The sequence below is a fragment of the Poecilia reticulata genome, chromosome 18, assembly GCF_904066995.2.
Source record: "Poecilia reticulata chromosome 18, P_reticulata-male-v2, whole genome shotgun sequence".
NCBI lineage: Eukaryota > Metazoa > Chordata > Actinopteri > Cyprinodontiformes > Poeciliidae > Poecilia > Poecilia reticulata.
The window spans coordinates 28077475-28094280 of NC_088847.1; the positions used below are offsets into that span (position 1 = coordinate 28077475).

The 16806-nt window shown below is 39.7% G+C and overlaps 1 protein-coding gene across 4 annotated transcripts; it reads left to right on the top strand.

Moving 5' to 3' along the window:
• The first annotated feature begins 5639 nt into the window (after positions 1 to 5639).
• Positions 5640 to 16060, top strand: LOC103480907 (protein-glutamine gamma-glutamyltransferase 5-like). 4 transcript variants are annotated; one of them, XM_081599305.1, is made up of 15 exons: positions 5640 to 5742; positions 8013 to 8180; positions 9992 to 10234; positions 10385 to 10503; positions 11670 to 11798; positions 11866 to 12043; positions 12126 to 12261; positions 13189 to 13298; positions 13361 to 13476; positions 13854 to 13986; positions 14259 to 14380; positions 14462 to 14636; positions 14850 to 15007; positions 15522 to 15655; positions 15815 to 16060. In XM_081599305.1, exons 1-15 carry the CDS (start codon positions 5724 to 5726, stop codon positions 15960 to 15962), a joined length of 2088 nt encoding a protein of 695 aa, XP_081455431.1. In that variant the 5' UTR covers positions 5640 to 5723; the 3' UTR covers positions 15963 to 16060. The 4 variants fall into 4 exon arrangements, with proteins under 4 accessions (XP_081455431.1, XP_081455433.1, XP_081455434.1 ...); XM_081599307.1 differs by lacking the exons at positions 5640 to 5742; positions 8013 to 8180 and adding exons at positions 9137 to 9446; positions 9725 to 9803; XM_081599308.1 differs by lacking the exons at positions 5640 to 5742; positions 8013 to 8180 and adding an exon at positions 9137 to 9446.
• Positions 16061 to 16806: the final 746 nt, after the last annotated feature.

Genomic DNA, 16806 nt, shown 5'->3' on the forward strand with positions numbered 1-16806 from the left:
GGTGCAGCGCCACCACAGGTGAGGAGGGGAATATGTTTTTCCAAGGGTTTAGTTTGTTTGACTTGAAATAGCTGAAAATTTAGCAAATGTTGCAATTTTATTCCCCAATCAAAATTTACTGAGTGTGACAGACTGGCGACCTGTCCAGGGTGAACCCTGCCTCTCGCCCAAAACGTTAGCTGGAGAGGCACCAGCAACCCTCCCGACCCCACTGAGGGACAAGGGTGTAAAAAAATGGATGAATGGATGGAAAATTTTCTGAGCGAACGTGTTTAAACAGCCCAAAACACAGAAACCTGAGAGCAGAGCAGTATGAATACTGGAGAAACCTGATGAATAACTCTATATGCTGACGATATAATTCTGTATTTTTTAATTTATTTTACTGCTCCAACTGAAAATGTAACAAATGTTGCAATTTGTTACATGTAATCTGATAATCTTGTCAAATCGTCGCCCTGTTACGTCTCCCATGGACGTGACAGAGAGACGTGTCACGTCCGTGGGAGCAGCAGTTTCCCATGGACGTGGGAAACTGCTGCTCCCACGTCCAAACATGAAACAGCAGTTTCATGGGAAACACCAGTTTCCCATGAAACTGCTGTTCTATAGGAACAGCAGTTTACTGCTGTTCAGTCTCTTGAAACTGAACAGCATCAGATTCTCTATGGGTTTAATCTGAAAACAGTCATGCTGTGTTTTGTTCACATTGTCAGTGAAATCTGGTAATGAGTCGCTTTTCATCGGACCACAAGATCCAATCGATTTTGGAGACTAAAACATTTCAGAGTGGGTTCACTCTGAGTGTGTCTCTAAACCAGTGATTCTTAACCTTTTTTCAGGTACCGAACCCACCAGTTTCATATGCGCATTCACAGAACCCTTCTGCAGTGATAAATAAAATCAGATTTTTTTCCCCCAAATTCAAGATCACCAAGTCTTCTTAAAAGGTAGAGTCTCTGAGAACATCCATCCATCCATCCATCCATCCATCCATCCATCCATCCATTTTCTTGCACCCTTGCCCCTTAGTGGGGTCGGGAGGGGTGCTGGTGCCCATCTCCAGCTAATGTTTTGGGCGAGAGGCGGGGTCACCCTGGACAGGTCTCTCTGAGAACAGTTCTTCAAAATATAGTCAGTGTTTTCAGCAAAGTTGAGCTGGCTCTCCAGGAACGACCCAAGGTATTTAAAATATGCCACACTTTCAACAGGTTGGCCATCGAGAGAAACTGGAACCACTTTATGGTTTTGTATAGGTCATTTAATTAGCTCTACATTCTTAAGAGAATGAAAAATTTATAATAATAAAGACTGTGGTATTCTGATTTAGTAATGTAATAATATTAGTTGTGTTACCACCCCCACGCCACTAGAGGCAGTAGCAACCCCAAAAAGATGCGACTAAGGAGCAGATTTAGAAGAACACCGAAAGCTACAGAATGTGGTAAAAACTGTGAGCTTTGCTGAAGTAAATAAAAACACAAGTTCAAATCCCTGCTGAGTGGAGCTCCTTCAATCAGGGCTCCTCCGCAGCTCTGATTGGCTCAGCAATGTAACGTGATCCTCTGATTGGCTAAACAATGTAACGTGATCCTCTGATTGGCTAAACAATGTAACGTGATCCTCTGATTGGCTAAGCAATGTAACGTGATCCTCTGATTGGCTAAGCAATGTAACGTGATCCTCTGATTAGTTAAGCAATGTAACGTGATCCTCTGATTGGCTAAGCAATGTAACGTGATCCTCTGATTGGCTCAGCAATGTAACGTGATCCTCTGATTGGCTAAGCAATGTAACGTGATCCTCTGATTGGCTAAGCAATGTAACGTGATCCTCTGATTGGCTCAGCAATGTAACGTGATCCTCTGATTAGTTAAGCAATGTAACGTGATCCTCTGATTGGTTAAACAATGTAACGTGATCCTCTGATTGGCTAAGCAATGTAACGTGATCCTCTGATTGGCTAAGCAATGTAACGTGATCCTCTGATTGGCTAAGCAATGTAACGTGATCCTCTGATTGGCTCAGCAATGTAACGTGATCCTCTGATTGGCTAAGCAATGTAACGTGATCCTCTGATTGGCTAAGCAATGTAACGTGATCCTCTGATTGGCTCAGCAATGTAACGTGATCCTCTGATTGGCTAAGCAATGTAACGTGATCCTCTGATTAGTTAAGCAATGTAACGTGATCCTCTGATTGGCTAAGCAATGTAACGTGATCCTCTGATTGGCTCAGCAATGTAACGTGATCCTCTGATTGGCTAAGCAATGTAACGTGATCCTCTGATTGGCTAAGCAATGTAACGTGATCCTCTGATTGGCTAAGCAATGTAACGTGATCCTCTGATTGGCTAAGCAATGTAACGTGATCCTCTGATTAGTTAAGCAATGTAACGTGATCCTCTGATTGGCTAAGCAATGTAACGTGATCCTCTGATTGGCTCAGCAATGTAACGTGATCCTCTGATTAGTTAAGCAATGTAACGTGATCCTCTGATTGGCTCAGCAATGTAACGTGATCCTCTGATTAGTTAAGCAATGTAACGTGATCCTCTGATTGGCTCAGCAATGTAACGTGATCCTCTGATTAGTTAAGCAATGTAACGTGATCCTCTGATTGGCTAAGCAATGTAACGTGATCCTCTGATTGGCTAAGCAATGTAACGTGATCCTCTGCAGCTAGTGATGGCGAAGCGGGGCGTCATCACGACTTTACACAAGTGTGTCTTTACTTCCGCTAAATGACACTTAGTTGGACACAGTTACTTTTATTTTATTTGAAAACAAAATGCTATAAAAATAATTCTTACACATTTGTTCACAAAACTGTAGTTTTTATGCAGTTGAATTTGTAGTGACAAACATATCAGTACCTTTATGATGCTTTTTATATCTTTTCTCACAGCTTTTCTGCGTCTCTCTTCTTACGTTATTGTGGTTTGTTCATTTCCACTCACCTCTGAACTACAGGGACTCGTTTAAAAGCTATCAACCCTACAATGAAGTACAATAATGCGCTGCATCAACCCACTCTCAGATTGGGAGGAAGAGACGTGTCTGTAGTCAGGCACCGTAAATCAAATCACCAGTGTTTGTACCTAAACATCCTTATGCAGTGTGTAAAGCTGCAAAGACAAAGTCAGAATATTACATTTAGTCGAATTTATCAACATTCCCACCGCTCACATGGCCTGGATTTACTTTATATTGTAACATACAATAAGCATAACAGTTTTAGGAGAAAGTTAAGGGTTAATTAGCCTTTTGTGATCAGATTGTTATCAACTAATGACAGATCAGTGAAAGTCAGAAAGCTCTAAGCCATCTTCATATAATATAAATATACCTGAACAGTAAATACAGCACATAATTCCCAGTTAGTGATCCATGTACCTGATGGCGCCTGCAGAGGAAGAAAACGTCTGATAAAATGTATACATTCAGCGTATAGAACAATCCATCAGCACATTTATCAGCTGCAGCTTCACCAGATGCTTCAAATAGTTTATATTGTTTAGCTGCAGTAAGCTGCTGGAGCAGACGGGTTATCTGATGAGAACGTGATCAGATTGTCTCTAAAGACCCAGGACATGATGACATCACACGTTATACGTTTAAAGATGAAAATAAACTAGATTTTCACACATGTGAAGCTTATAGTAAGCATCAGAATGAGCTTTTTTAGGGCCTCTGTCACTTTAAATACGCGGCGCCCCCAACTCCATGTTTACAGCCGTTAACATTATAAATACAGAAAACATACAAACATTTTAAACGGGTGAAAATGGCTGCAAACAGATGAACAGTTATACAGAGAACAGAAACAAAAACAACCAATAAAAAGTGGTCAAAATGTTAAACATAAACATAATTCAAACACCAAACCTCAAATCAAACAGATTTATTCAGTTAATTTTATTTATAACGTTAATTCACAACAATGTTGTCAAGGCATTTTACAGAAAGTCTTTTCAGTTCAGCCACAGATTCCAGTTGATCCCAGTTATCAATAAATCAGTTTATTATGGAATCAGTTTAAAATGTTGGTACCAGATCCCATGCAGTGTTACAGCATTCACTCCTGCGACAGCTTGTGTCGGGTTGTGAACTTCACAGCAGGCCCTCATCATGCATGTGGCGACTGTGGAGAGGAAGAACTCCCCTCTAACAGGAAGAAACCTGCAGCAGAACCAGAACCGGGTTCAGAACCAACAGAAATCTGCCCCGATCCACTGGAGCTGAGAGAAAACGGAGCAGAGACACAACAACAGGTCAGCTGACCCAGGAGAACTTTCTGTGTTCAAGGAAGTGAAACTCTTCAGAGGGAGAACGGTTGGGTGATGGCAGCATCATGCCAGCCAAGGTCCAAACCCACAGCAGGCGCTGATGGACGGCCTCAGTGACCTGTACCACCAGCTTCAGCAGGTTTTCTGGAGGAAACCCTGCAGTGACGCTTCCTGACCCGGTTCTCCGTTTTCACTTGAAACTTTCTCAGCAGTTTTCATTAAAAATCCTGCAGGTATTTTTCTAAGTGATATTTACAATAGGGCTGTAGTGATACAATAATCTCACAATACGATACGATACACAATAAATGAAGCGGTATATCGTTCTGCTCACAATACGATATATATTGCGATATTCAGCAAACGACATAATTCAATACACTTTTGCGATTTTCTGAAAGGTTTTAGAGGGACAGGGTGATTTTGGTGACATTTTGTGACTGTTATAGAGTTGGATTTAATTAATTTAACTGAAAACTGATTAAAAGCACCGACTACACAATACCTGGCTCTGGTTGGACACAGACTTAAAGTCGACAGCCGGACAAAATGAATCAAAGAAGTGGTGAGAAAACATGTTTCTTCTAATTGAAACAGTACAAACTGTAGCTTACATGCATTTGTAAAGTAAATAAAGTTCACCAAGTACCTGCTCTGAATAGTTTGATACCTTTTTAACACTTAACATCTGAAGGAATCACTCTGAGCCTGATGACCGAATCACTCTCCCGGCGAAGCAAGCAGTGAGTGAGCAAGGTGACAGTTGGATGTTACGATACTTGCGAATGAATATCGATATATATCGCAAAATCGATATTACTACACAGCCCTAATTTTTTGAAAAGTGACTATTTCACTCTGCGTTTTTAAAGGATTTGACTTGAAACCTGATTGTCCTGTTGTCACACTATTAAAACATTTATTTACTGAAAATAAGATCCTGCATGTTGATGAAAACTTACTTCTAAGTTAGTTTTGTCTTATTTCAAGTGTAGGAAGATATTTGGTCTAAAAGTCAAACAAAAATACTTGGTAAGTTTTTGTTTTCGCACTGCAGCTTTGCCTTTTATTGTTATGTGAAGTGAATCAGATTGAAGAGATCAGAACCGTCAGTCGGTGACAGAACATTGTCTGTTGTCATGAGAATATTTCAGAACCTGTTAGGTAAATTCTGCAGGTCGTCCCCAGTGGTTGATCCGCCTGCTGGTTCCTCCATCTGATTATAATAGCAGCACATTTATCGAGTTCACTGAACTATGACCTGCTGCTGCTTTACCACATGTTTCAAATAGTTTTACATGTTTTTTGGCTGCAATGAGCTGCTGGACCAGAAATGTTATCTGATGGAGGAAGTGGTCAGAGCGCCTTTAAAGCTCAGGCGGCTGCAGAACGTCTTCACTCTCCGAATTCAGAGCCTCCAGAACCAACAGACAAGATGTGCAGCGTGGCTAACGGTGAGCTAAAGCTACACATAGAAATGTTCATTTATTATTTTTAAAGTAAAACATAACTGTGTACTTTTTAGCTTATTTTACTCTGTTGTGGTTTAACTCTTAAATATTTCAAATTCATTATTTACATTGAATTCAAAATACGGAAGCTGAATAATGTCAAAATGGTCTTAAATAAAAGCAAGTGAAACATTTAAACAAAAATAACTAACCTTCTTAAATTAACCGTTTTAAAATATTGTTTTCTTGTTTTCAGTTCTATTCAAACTTTAAAAATATTGTGTACATTTTCGTATTTCCTATAATTAAACTTTTTATTTCACAACATACATTTTATATACAGGTTGGTTTCCTGTCCCAGTTTAAAACTGATATTTAAAATAAATCCTTTTACCGCACAGACTGTCAGATAAGTAAGTTTCTCCCTGACATAAAAACAGATTTTTGTTTTGCTAACAAATTAAAAGGTTGTATGTAATTTAATTCATCATTAAACTTTAGTTTAGAGTGTTTTTTCTTGTGTTGAAGTCTTGTGACTGTGAACTCTGGTTTCTAGAGTCTCATGCCTTAATTTATGGTTTTCCTGCTTTGAAGGTCATTTCTCTCAGCATCTTGTTTAGTAACTAGAGTTACATTCGATAAATTACAGTATGCATCCAGATGAGTCTTGGTACCATTTGAAAATAACCTTTAAGCAGCGTTATTGAATTTCTTATTAAGGAATGAGAATCTGTTTCAATAAGTAGAGAAAGATTAATCTTTGTCTTTAAGTTTCCATCCATCCCATCCATCCATTTTCTTGCACCCTTGTCCCTTAATGGGGTCGGGAGGGTTGCTGGTGCCTCTCCAGCTAACGTTTCAGGCGATGGGCAGGGTCACCCTGGACAGGTCGCCAGTCTGTCGCAGGGCAACACAGAGACACACAACCATGCACACACACACTCACACCTAGGGGCAATTTAGAGAGACCAATTAACCTGACAGTCATGTTTTTGGACTGTGGGAGGAAACCGGAGTACCTGGAGAAAACCCACCATGCACAGGGAGAACATGGAGACTCCATGCAGAAAGACCGGGGCCAGGAATCGAACCCAGAATCTTCTTGCTGAAAGGCAACAGCTCTACCTACTGTGCCACTGTGCAGCCCGTCTTTAAGTTTCTTTATTTGAAATCAAAAGCGTTTGAAGATCCGTCTCACTGAGCGCAGTCAGGAGAAAAGCCCAGAACGACACACGTCACATCGTTATATAGCCACAGCAAGACAAAGACCCTCCAAAAGTCTGATCTTGTCTCTACTGATGGACCACAGAGACACCGCTGACCCCTCCTCATGAACCGTCCCTCACCTCTTGGAGGGACGATTTCATGGCAGGGAAGAGAGCAGATAAGGATAATTAGGAGTTTCTCAGGAGAAACTCCTAATTCTTCTTTGTCAGTTAGTCATCGGTTAAAGGTACAAACTACATTCCACATGTCAGTCCTTTAAGACCATTGCCAGGTTAAGACGTCTTCAGGTCTCTTCTGCTATCACAGCTGCAGAAACATCTAAACATTATCTGGAAACGTCTTCAATGGAAAAACGCATGTTGCATCAGAATAATCACTAATTAAATGGTAAAAAGTATCATCAGTTCCATCAAAGATGAAATAAGGCTAAAAATGAAATGTTCTATTACAGCAGGTATTAAACATACTTCACTTTAAGCCAACATTTCTTTTTTTAAAGTTTGTTATTGGTCTGATGTAATATTCTAATTCTAAATATTATCTTTACATAGGTTTACATAGAAAATAATGATAATTAACAGAAATAAAGGCTAGAAAAAACCAGTCTGTGTGGAATTAATCTATATAATGAGCTTCACTCAATGAATAGATGGGATTTTTAACATAATATTCTGATTTACTGAATGGGTCACAGTTTTTTATCACTACATCTCTTCCTTTTTTCAATATGAAAGGATTTATTTTAATCTCAGATCTGAAACTGAAGGAGCAACTCTGCTATCAACAAGATCAACATTCCTAATAAACCTGCTTTCTACGGAAGATGATAAAGGCCAAAATTAATTCTGACTTTAATCTCAGAATTCATCTAGAATGTGTATCATTCATCAAACACACTTTATCTGAATTAATTATAAAATCACCAGAGTTATTGTTCTGTCATCCTTTTCTGTTTGAGTCTTTTTAGTTTTGGGCCCACTTGGGTGCTAATGTTTTCATATTATATACATAACCACTAATTTATCTTTCCTGTTGTGTTTCTCCAGCAATCAAGAAAGTGGACCTCCACTGCCATGCCAACAATGTTGCCCATAACACTCATGAAATCTCTACCAGCCAACTAATTGTGAGACGAGGGCAGCCTTTCAGCGTCACACTGGAGCTGGACTACGCCTTCAGCACATCGGAGTCAGTCAAACTGACGGTGGAAACAGGTGCCACATTTCTAACCTGGGCTTGAATCTGTTTCTGAAAAACATTCTAAAGGTTGAGAACTTGAATATGCGGAAGAGGATTAGGGCCACTGGGGGAAAAAATACAACAGTTCTAATCTCAGAATTCTGACTTTTTTCTCAGAATTCTGACTTTAATCTCAGAATTCTGAGATTAAAGTCATTAAAGTCATTCTGAGATTAAAGTCGAAATTCTGAGATTAAAGTCAGAATTCTGACTTTAATCTCAGAATGACTTTAATCTTAGAATTCTGACTTTTTTCTCAGAATTCTGACTTTAATCTCAGAATTCTGAGATTAAAGTCATTAAAGTCATTCTGAGATTAAAGTCAGAATTCTGACTTTTTTCTCAGAATTCTAAGATTAAAGTCATTAAAGTCATTCTGAGATTAAAGTCAGAATTCTGACTTTAATATCAGAATTCTGACTTTTTTCTCAGAATTCTGACTTTAATCTCAGAATTCTGACTTTTTTTTTCAGAATCTCAGAATTCTGAAAAATCTCAGAATTCTGAGATTAAAGTCAGAACTGTTTTATTTTTTTTTCCCGTGGCCCTAGGAAGAGGATTAGGGCCACAGTTCTGGCTTTAATCTCAGAATTCTGAGATTAAAGTCAGAATTCTGAAAAAAAAGTCAGAATTCTGAAAAAAAAGTCAGAATTCTGAGATCAAAGTCAGAATTCTGAAAAAAAAGTCAGAATTCTGAGATCAAAGTCAGAATTCTGAAAAAAAAGTCAGAATTCTGAGATCAAAGTCAGAATTCTGAAAAAAAAAGTCAGAATTCTGAGATTAAAGTCAGAACGGTTTAATTTTTTCCCCCAGTGGCCCTAATCCTCTTCCGTATCTTCCGTATGAATAACTTTATATAAATAAATACATTTACAAGCCAAGTTACCAGCGTTTTCCTATCTGTCCTTCCTTATTGGCCCTTTGCACGTGACGTCACGCCACCCGGAACTCCGACCATTCCGCCATGACGGACGTCAAAACAACCGATGCGCTCCTTCAAAGCTAATCTAAAAACAGACATCTGTAATCTAATATATCGCTTCTATTTAGTTGATTTCACTTTAAAATTATCATATGATGCTGCGCGGTCGGTTTTCACAAACAGACAAAAGATGCAAACCAAACTTGTCATTTTATTTTATAACTTTTAATGAGGAAAGATGCGATGGAGAGCAGCTGTCAAACAGAACGGCTGGAGCTCTCTGTGAGACCGCGGATTGGAAGCGAACACGTTTTATAAGGTAAAATTAATATTCATATCCTTTGTAAGGAAGTATGATTAGAAATATATCAAATATCACATTACGTAGAAGGTACGCGTCTAACCGTTGGTAACCATGGAAACACTGCCGCACCGTCATGTAGCCTAGCTAGTATATATGAAAAAAACTGGTTAGCATCTCGTCTTTTGTACGTTTTCAAGGCTGCTCCGGTGTCAGGGGAAACGCTGTTTATGACATATTAATGTAAATCATGTGGTGTGAATTCAGACAAAGTCTGTAATTTATCAACACGACAGGAGGGAGGAGGCACGGGTCGGTTTCTAAGCTAGCTGTTTCCAACTTTTGTAAATACCGTCGACTATGAGCCCCAGTCAGGTGAGTTACATTCACAAATTAGCTCAACTATTTATTTATTTATTTTTGCCATAAATAAAGTGGCAAAAACAATTTTGGAAAACAATTTAAATGATTACGTGAGGTAGCTGCAAAGGGTCAATAGAAATCAGGAATCTAATGAAATATAAATTTATGTCACTTATGTACTGAAATCATTCTCTCCAAAGGTCGTTTTCCAAAACCAAGCAGAGGGACCAAGTGTACTTTTGGTACCAGAGTACCGATGTGTGGTGTGGGCCCTAAAGCTCTCTGGAGCTGCAGCATCAACGCCACGTCCTCCCACAGTGTGACCCTCTCTGTGACCCCTCCAGCTGATGCTCCAGTGGGGAAATACTCTCTGTCCATAGAGCTGGGGAGGCCGTCGGCCGTGAAGGAAAGCCTGGTGGTGCTTTTCAACCCCTGGTGTCAGAGTGAGTACTGACCCAAGAGAAACTTTCCAGACAAACCTGCCAAAGACGGAGAGATGGGCGGAAACTGCCCGACAACATTCCCAATGGGAAAAACTTTCAAGAAGCCCATGTTGGTTTATTCATTGACAAGATCTTTGTGTTGGTTTGCAGATGACTGGGTGTACCTGCCTGATGAAAAGGAACGTCAGGAATATGTGATGAATGAACAAGGACACATCTACATAGGGACGGCCCACTGCTTTAGTCCAATGTTCTGGGACTTTGGACAGGTGAGGTTTTACAAGAATCCATCCATCATATTTATTGTACATTCAGTAGAAAGAAACAAACACATTTATTGGCCGTAGCGATACTTGGGAGTGGAGTTCCTCAAAGGTCTATCCTGGAGACCATCTTGCTTTAGGTGCACTTACAAAATCCATGTTTACCAAATTTATGGTCGTTATTCATTTATAAAACTGTCTAAAGAATCATAGCAATCTTTGTTGAACTGCTTGGAAAGCACCAAAGCTTTTTGGTTTGGTTTAGGGCTGTTGTAAACGATTATTTTAGTAATCGAGTAATCTATAGATTTTTCTTACGATTAATTGAGTAATCGGATAAAAACAATTATGAAATAAAGTATTGGTAAATCTTCCATAACACCAGTGTTACTATCGGATATCAACATCAGTCTATTTTTTCCACATTTGAGCTTCTCTACCAGTTACTTTTTTGTAGACCGGGGGAGCAATACAGGATATTTACGGCTCCTCCGTTCAGAAACTCATCTACCAGCCATGTTCCGCCTCCCGTTTGTTCAGACCGGGATGATATAAGTTTATTGTGCGGTTCGTCCCTAAAGCTGCTCTTACCCTGTAAGCATCAGCCGCCCGCCGTGTTCAGTCTCTCCGCTCACCTGTATAAATCCTCCTCAGCTTCTTCCCGCCGTTCAACCAGCAGCTCCGGAGCAGAAAGGCTGCCGAACTCCCGGCATCGCGCCGGTCATTTTAAGGATGTTTATTGGTCCCACAAAAACGATGAAAACCCGGAATTATCACCAATCAGTAAAATCCCCGCGGGCCGAACTTGAAGATTGGACGTTATGCCGCTAACACGTAGCTTCCGTCAACAACTCAGAGGCGGAAGTCAGAGCTCCGCGCAACGCAAATAATGTTCCGGCTGAAACACGGTGCGCTAAATGATAAAACATAAATTACCGAAGCTTCGAGGCAGGTCAATTTTCCTCGAGGAATTTTAATAATCGAGGTACTCGAATCACTCGAGGAATCGTTTCAGCCCTAGTTTGGTTTATGTAGATAAAACAAACCAGTTGACTCAGATGCTTTCACTAATTGCCTTTCTAAACATCTAATGTGGTTGAACACTCAGAACAACGACCATCAAACAACATGTTGGTACTCATATCATACGTCCAGCATTCTGTTTCTTGCAGTTTGAGGAAGAAATGGTGGATATTTGCCTCAAGCTATTGGATGTCAACCCAAAACACAAGAGAGACCCTGAAGGTGATGTTTCAGCTCGCTGCAACCCCATCTATGTTGGCCGTGTCATCAGTGCCATGGTGAGGCTAAACTTTCTCATCAGGTTTGATTTAATTTAAACCTTAATATGGATTAACATTTCTCCAGATCAACTGCAATGACGACATGGGTGTTTTAGAAGGATGTTGGCATGGCGACTACCGGGATGGTGTTTGTCCAACCAGATGGACCAGCAGCGTCAGCATCCTGCAGCGCTGGTTTCAGAGCGGCTGCAAGGCGGTGAAGTACGGACAGTGCTGGGTGTTTGCTGGCGTGATGTGCACAGGTGACGTACCTTTATTTCAGTTTCTACTCGTGTTGCCATTGCGTAAAGCCAATTTAAATGCCGCCTGTTGTTCCGATTGCAGTGATGCGGTTCTTCGGCATACCGTGCCGCGTTGTGACAAATTTTGTGTCTGGTCATGACACAAACAACAGCCTCACGATTGACGAGTATTTTGACGAGTATGGATTAAAAAAAATGGGGAATGAAGACAGTATCTGGTAAGACCAGCGCTCAACCACGCTTCCAAATGAACAATAAACTCAAATTTTTAGCAACTATGACATAATCCTTGGTTCCTTTGCTCCTTTTTTAATCAAACTACTGTTTGACATCTTGGTGTTGCTTTTGTTTGAAATTGGACAAGCAAGTGAGTTCAGCTGTGAAATCAAGTTTATTTCATTGTTTTTTTTTAGCAAAGGTAAAGATGCTTCTATTACAACACAATTCATGAAGACGTGGATCAATCTGCCTTATTGGTTTTGACTGGAACACAGAAATGAGAAAATATGTCACCAGTTTTGGCTTCCTTACATTGGCTGCCTGTATTTTAAGATTATTTTAATAGTTTTTAAGTTTTAAATGGTATCCCTGGGTTATCTTCTGCATTTATAATCTTTGTCCAGAACAAATAACCAATTATTGTTATCCATTAGTCAAGTTAATTTGTATAAAACATTTTAACCAGGCTAAGTGCTTCACATCATCAAAAAATACAAAAAACGCCATGCAGTTAAGAATTGAGAAAACCAAAAACAAACATTACATTTTGATGTGTGCCATCATCAATATACATCAAATAATTTGATAAATGTTTCATTAATTATGATTTTATATGTTCCTAGAATCAAACTTAAGAGTAGATGTGATTATTCTGCTCCCAATTTATGGGATAAACTATATCCTCACATTAGTTCTGCATAATTTGGAACAGTTTAAAATACTTCTTAAAACCCATTTCTATTTCACTTTTACTTTTAGTCCTCTTATTGGACAAAATGATCAATATGTCAGAGTTTTGAAGTTTTAGTCTTAAAGAAACCAATCCAATAAATTAGATTAATAAATAAATAAATAAATAAACTAATAAATCACCATTAGTCCTTGTAGGATTGTTAGGAGCTTTGCCGTTTCTTCATGCCGTGCAGGAACTTCCATGTGTGGGTGGAGGGTTGGATGAAGCGCCCCGACCTCGACCAAGATGGCCGCTACGACGGCTGGCAGGTCTTGGATCCAACTCCTCAGGAAAGGAGTGAAGGTACACGGTTCTTGTTCTTCCCCTCTAGTGAAGGTTGCTAAAGCTGGATCTGTTTGCCTCAGGCATGTTCTGCTGCGGTCCTGCTCCGGTGACCGCCATCCACGACGGCCACACCAACCTGAAATATGACATACCCTTTGTCTTCAGCGAGGTCAATGCTGACGTCGTCAAGTGGAAGGTCAGAGCGGCTTCCTAATGTTTTAATATAGAGCCCAAAATCAATCAGGGGCAGAACGTATGGAGCTAAATTGAGGGCATAAAGTTTGTTCAAATGAAAATAACAATTCCACTGATATTTGTGAAGTGTATGTTTGTGTGTTTTTTTTTTCAGTTTTAAATTTTTTTCAGTTTCAGAAGACTTTTTTTGTTTGTTTCAGAACTTTTTCACTTTTTTAACAAACTTTATGGCTCTAACTTAGCTCCATACATTTCTCACTTTCTCAGAGTTTTAAGTTTCAAATCTTTTTATTTCCATTTCAAATCTTAAGTTCTTTTGTTTAAAAAAGGTTTTTTTTCCGTTTCAAATCTCTTACTAAAGAATGTGTTTGATCTCAGATTAAAGCTGATGGCTCAAAGATAAAAATGAAATGCCTCACTGACACGGCGAAGGTGGGCCAGAAAATCTCCACCAAGGCTGTTGGCAGCACAGCAATCAACGACCTGACAGACACCTACAAATACAAAGAAGGTAAAGATGCTAACGCTAACTCCTCTCAAAGACTCGGGCCGATTTCATTAGTTTTAGTTATTTCATTTACTGATATTAGTTAGACTAAGCTAAAAATGCTCTACCTAATGCATCTTGAGTCATTATGAGATGATTTCCCTGCTGGAAAAATAAAGCTTGGAATCAGTACAAACAGATATTAGCTTCTGTGGTAGATCGATGGTAATGTTAGTCCCAAATTGACACAAAAACTTTCTTCAGCTGAGAACGATTCAAAAGTTTATTCTCACCAGGCTGCGCAATGGAGAGAGTGGTCTTTGACGACGCTGTCAGACGGATGAACTCACCAGGCCGCGATGTTCTGCACGGCACCTGTGAAGTCCTTGTGGTAAGAGAGCTGGAGCTGTCATTGGAGGTAAGTCTGACTTGCAACACTTTTGTGTGAAAGTATATCAGAGTGAAACGATCAGATATACTTATGTCGTCTTATCGACAGGAAACCTGCTTAAGGAATTCGCAGGACATCAAACTGAGCCTGAAGCTGAGCAACAGAGGTCGCGGTGTGAAATCGCTGTCCATCTCTGTGAACGCCCAAGTCACAAACTACACGGCAACCAAAGTGAAGAACGTCCTGCATGACTCCTGTTTCCAAAAACTGAATGCTGGACAAGGTCTGTCCACGAATCACCCAACTGATCGATATGATCGGACCTATTCCAATCACTTTCACCCAGTAACTCTGAAAACTAACAGGAAATTTCATGTAGAATTTATAATTTTACGAAAAACATTTTTAGCCTTTTGGGTCAATCATCAATGCCGATAACTGACATGTGTAGAAGAAGCATCATAACCTAAATGTCTTACTTTTGCCTTTCTTGTAGTTGTGAATATTCCCGTCCTGATCCCATACTCGGCCTACTGCAAGTACGCCGTTACCCACGACAGCATGAAGGTGTCGGTCGACGCAACAGACGAAAACGGTGACATCTATGAAACCGACACTGACATCACCCTGGAAGACCCGCCCATCTCCATTAAGGTCGGAAAATTCCTTATCAGGAAAAAAAATCAGAGACAAAATAACATTTACGTCAGGGGTGTCCAGAGTGGAGCCGGGGGGCCGTTTGTGGCCCTCCAACTGATTCTTGTGCAAGTGCATTTCAACAATGATACAGATTTGGCCCCTAGATGCAAATTGAGACTTTTAGTTTGTAATCAGGGTAAAAATTGTGAGCAACATCATTTTCTTACACAGGAATATGGAATAAACTACAACAGAAAATAAAACTAAGTTCTTCCAGAGACTTTTACCGAAAAGCCGACTTTGCTGCATCCAAACCAGCTTTTATTCTTTATTAAACTTTGCTAAATATAACAATTGTTTTGAAACAAATAGTGACTCAAGCAGACCGGGACGCCGGCCCCTGAGGACTGACCTTTCACCCCCTGCTTTAAATGAAAGTGAACTGTACTGATCTGCAGTATGAATATACTGCAGTAAATCATAATAATGAAATATTAGTAATGAAAACGGCGTGTGATGTTTGCTCCAGGTTCTGGGTGAAGCTCGTCTGCACCACCCAGTGACGGTTCAGGTGAAATTTAAGAACCCGCTGAATGAGACGCTGAGGTTCTGCTCTTTGACCATCAACGGCTCCGGACTCTTCAGATCCGAGCACTTTGAGAGGTAAACCCGTTACTCTGGAGCTCATTTAGGAAGCCATTTGTTTTTATTTACAAATTAAAAGTAGATTTAGCTGTAGTAGAGTTGACTTGTTCGCCTTCTACCTATATGGTTAAATCTGATTTTACGTTCTAACGGGATTTCTCTGTGTGTCTCCTGCAGCATCAGAGAGCTGCCAGCCAACACGACTCTGACGCACCAAATCCAAACGACCCCCTACAGGACTGGACTGAGGACGGTGGTGGCCGACTTTGACTGCAGCGCCTTCAGAGACGTGAAGGACAGCTGCACCATCTACGTCAAGCCTTGAGTCATTGCCTTGGAGTCTCTGACTCTACAGTCTGCATCATTAAAGTTGGGCTTCAGGGCTTTTTGGGGACATAAAACCAGAAATATTTACTCATTTCATTACGGTTTTTTGGTTAATTATGCAAATTGTTTCATTTATTTTTATTTTATTGGGTTAAACATTATGTTGTTCGGATGGCCTTGCATTTTATGCTAAAGTACTTTAATGGTTAATTTTGATTTATTTCATTATATGAAAAATGATGTAACACAATTCCCCAAAACAATTATTTTTCTTGTAATTTGTGACAACAAAGAACTTTTCATTCCTTAAAAGGTTTTTTGAATCCACAATGTTAAGTTCTCTAAGCTTTTTGTCTTTCAAACAGTAGCGTAATAAACTAATTGGTGTCAGTTATAGTTAAATATCATCTGCATAGATTTCAGTTATTTCTGTTTACAGGACCTCAGGGTCCTACTAGGGTGCAGAAGGTTGTCTTTCCTTTAAGAGTTTTCCAAGTCAATAAGGAAATCTTAAATTGATCTCCAGGTTCAAGAAGACATGCAGCGAAGGTCCATGGATTGGGACTCGAACCCAAAATGGTGCCCACTATTCTTTCTAAAGGAAATTTTAACATCTCAATGACGCATGGGGTGATTAAAATATACAAAAACTAAAAGGTTTTTTCAAATTGAAAGGTAAAATACATTTTCTTTAAAAATTTTAAGGTGAAGAGGAAGTGATCTTAAGGACAAATTTTGATTTATTTAACCTAGCTAAACAACGGTACGCTTAAAAAGTTTAAATGGCTGTTGGGTCAATGACGGGATGTATATTCTCTCAATTTAGGATATTTCCTTTAATG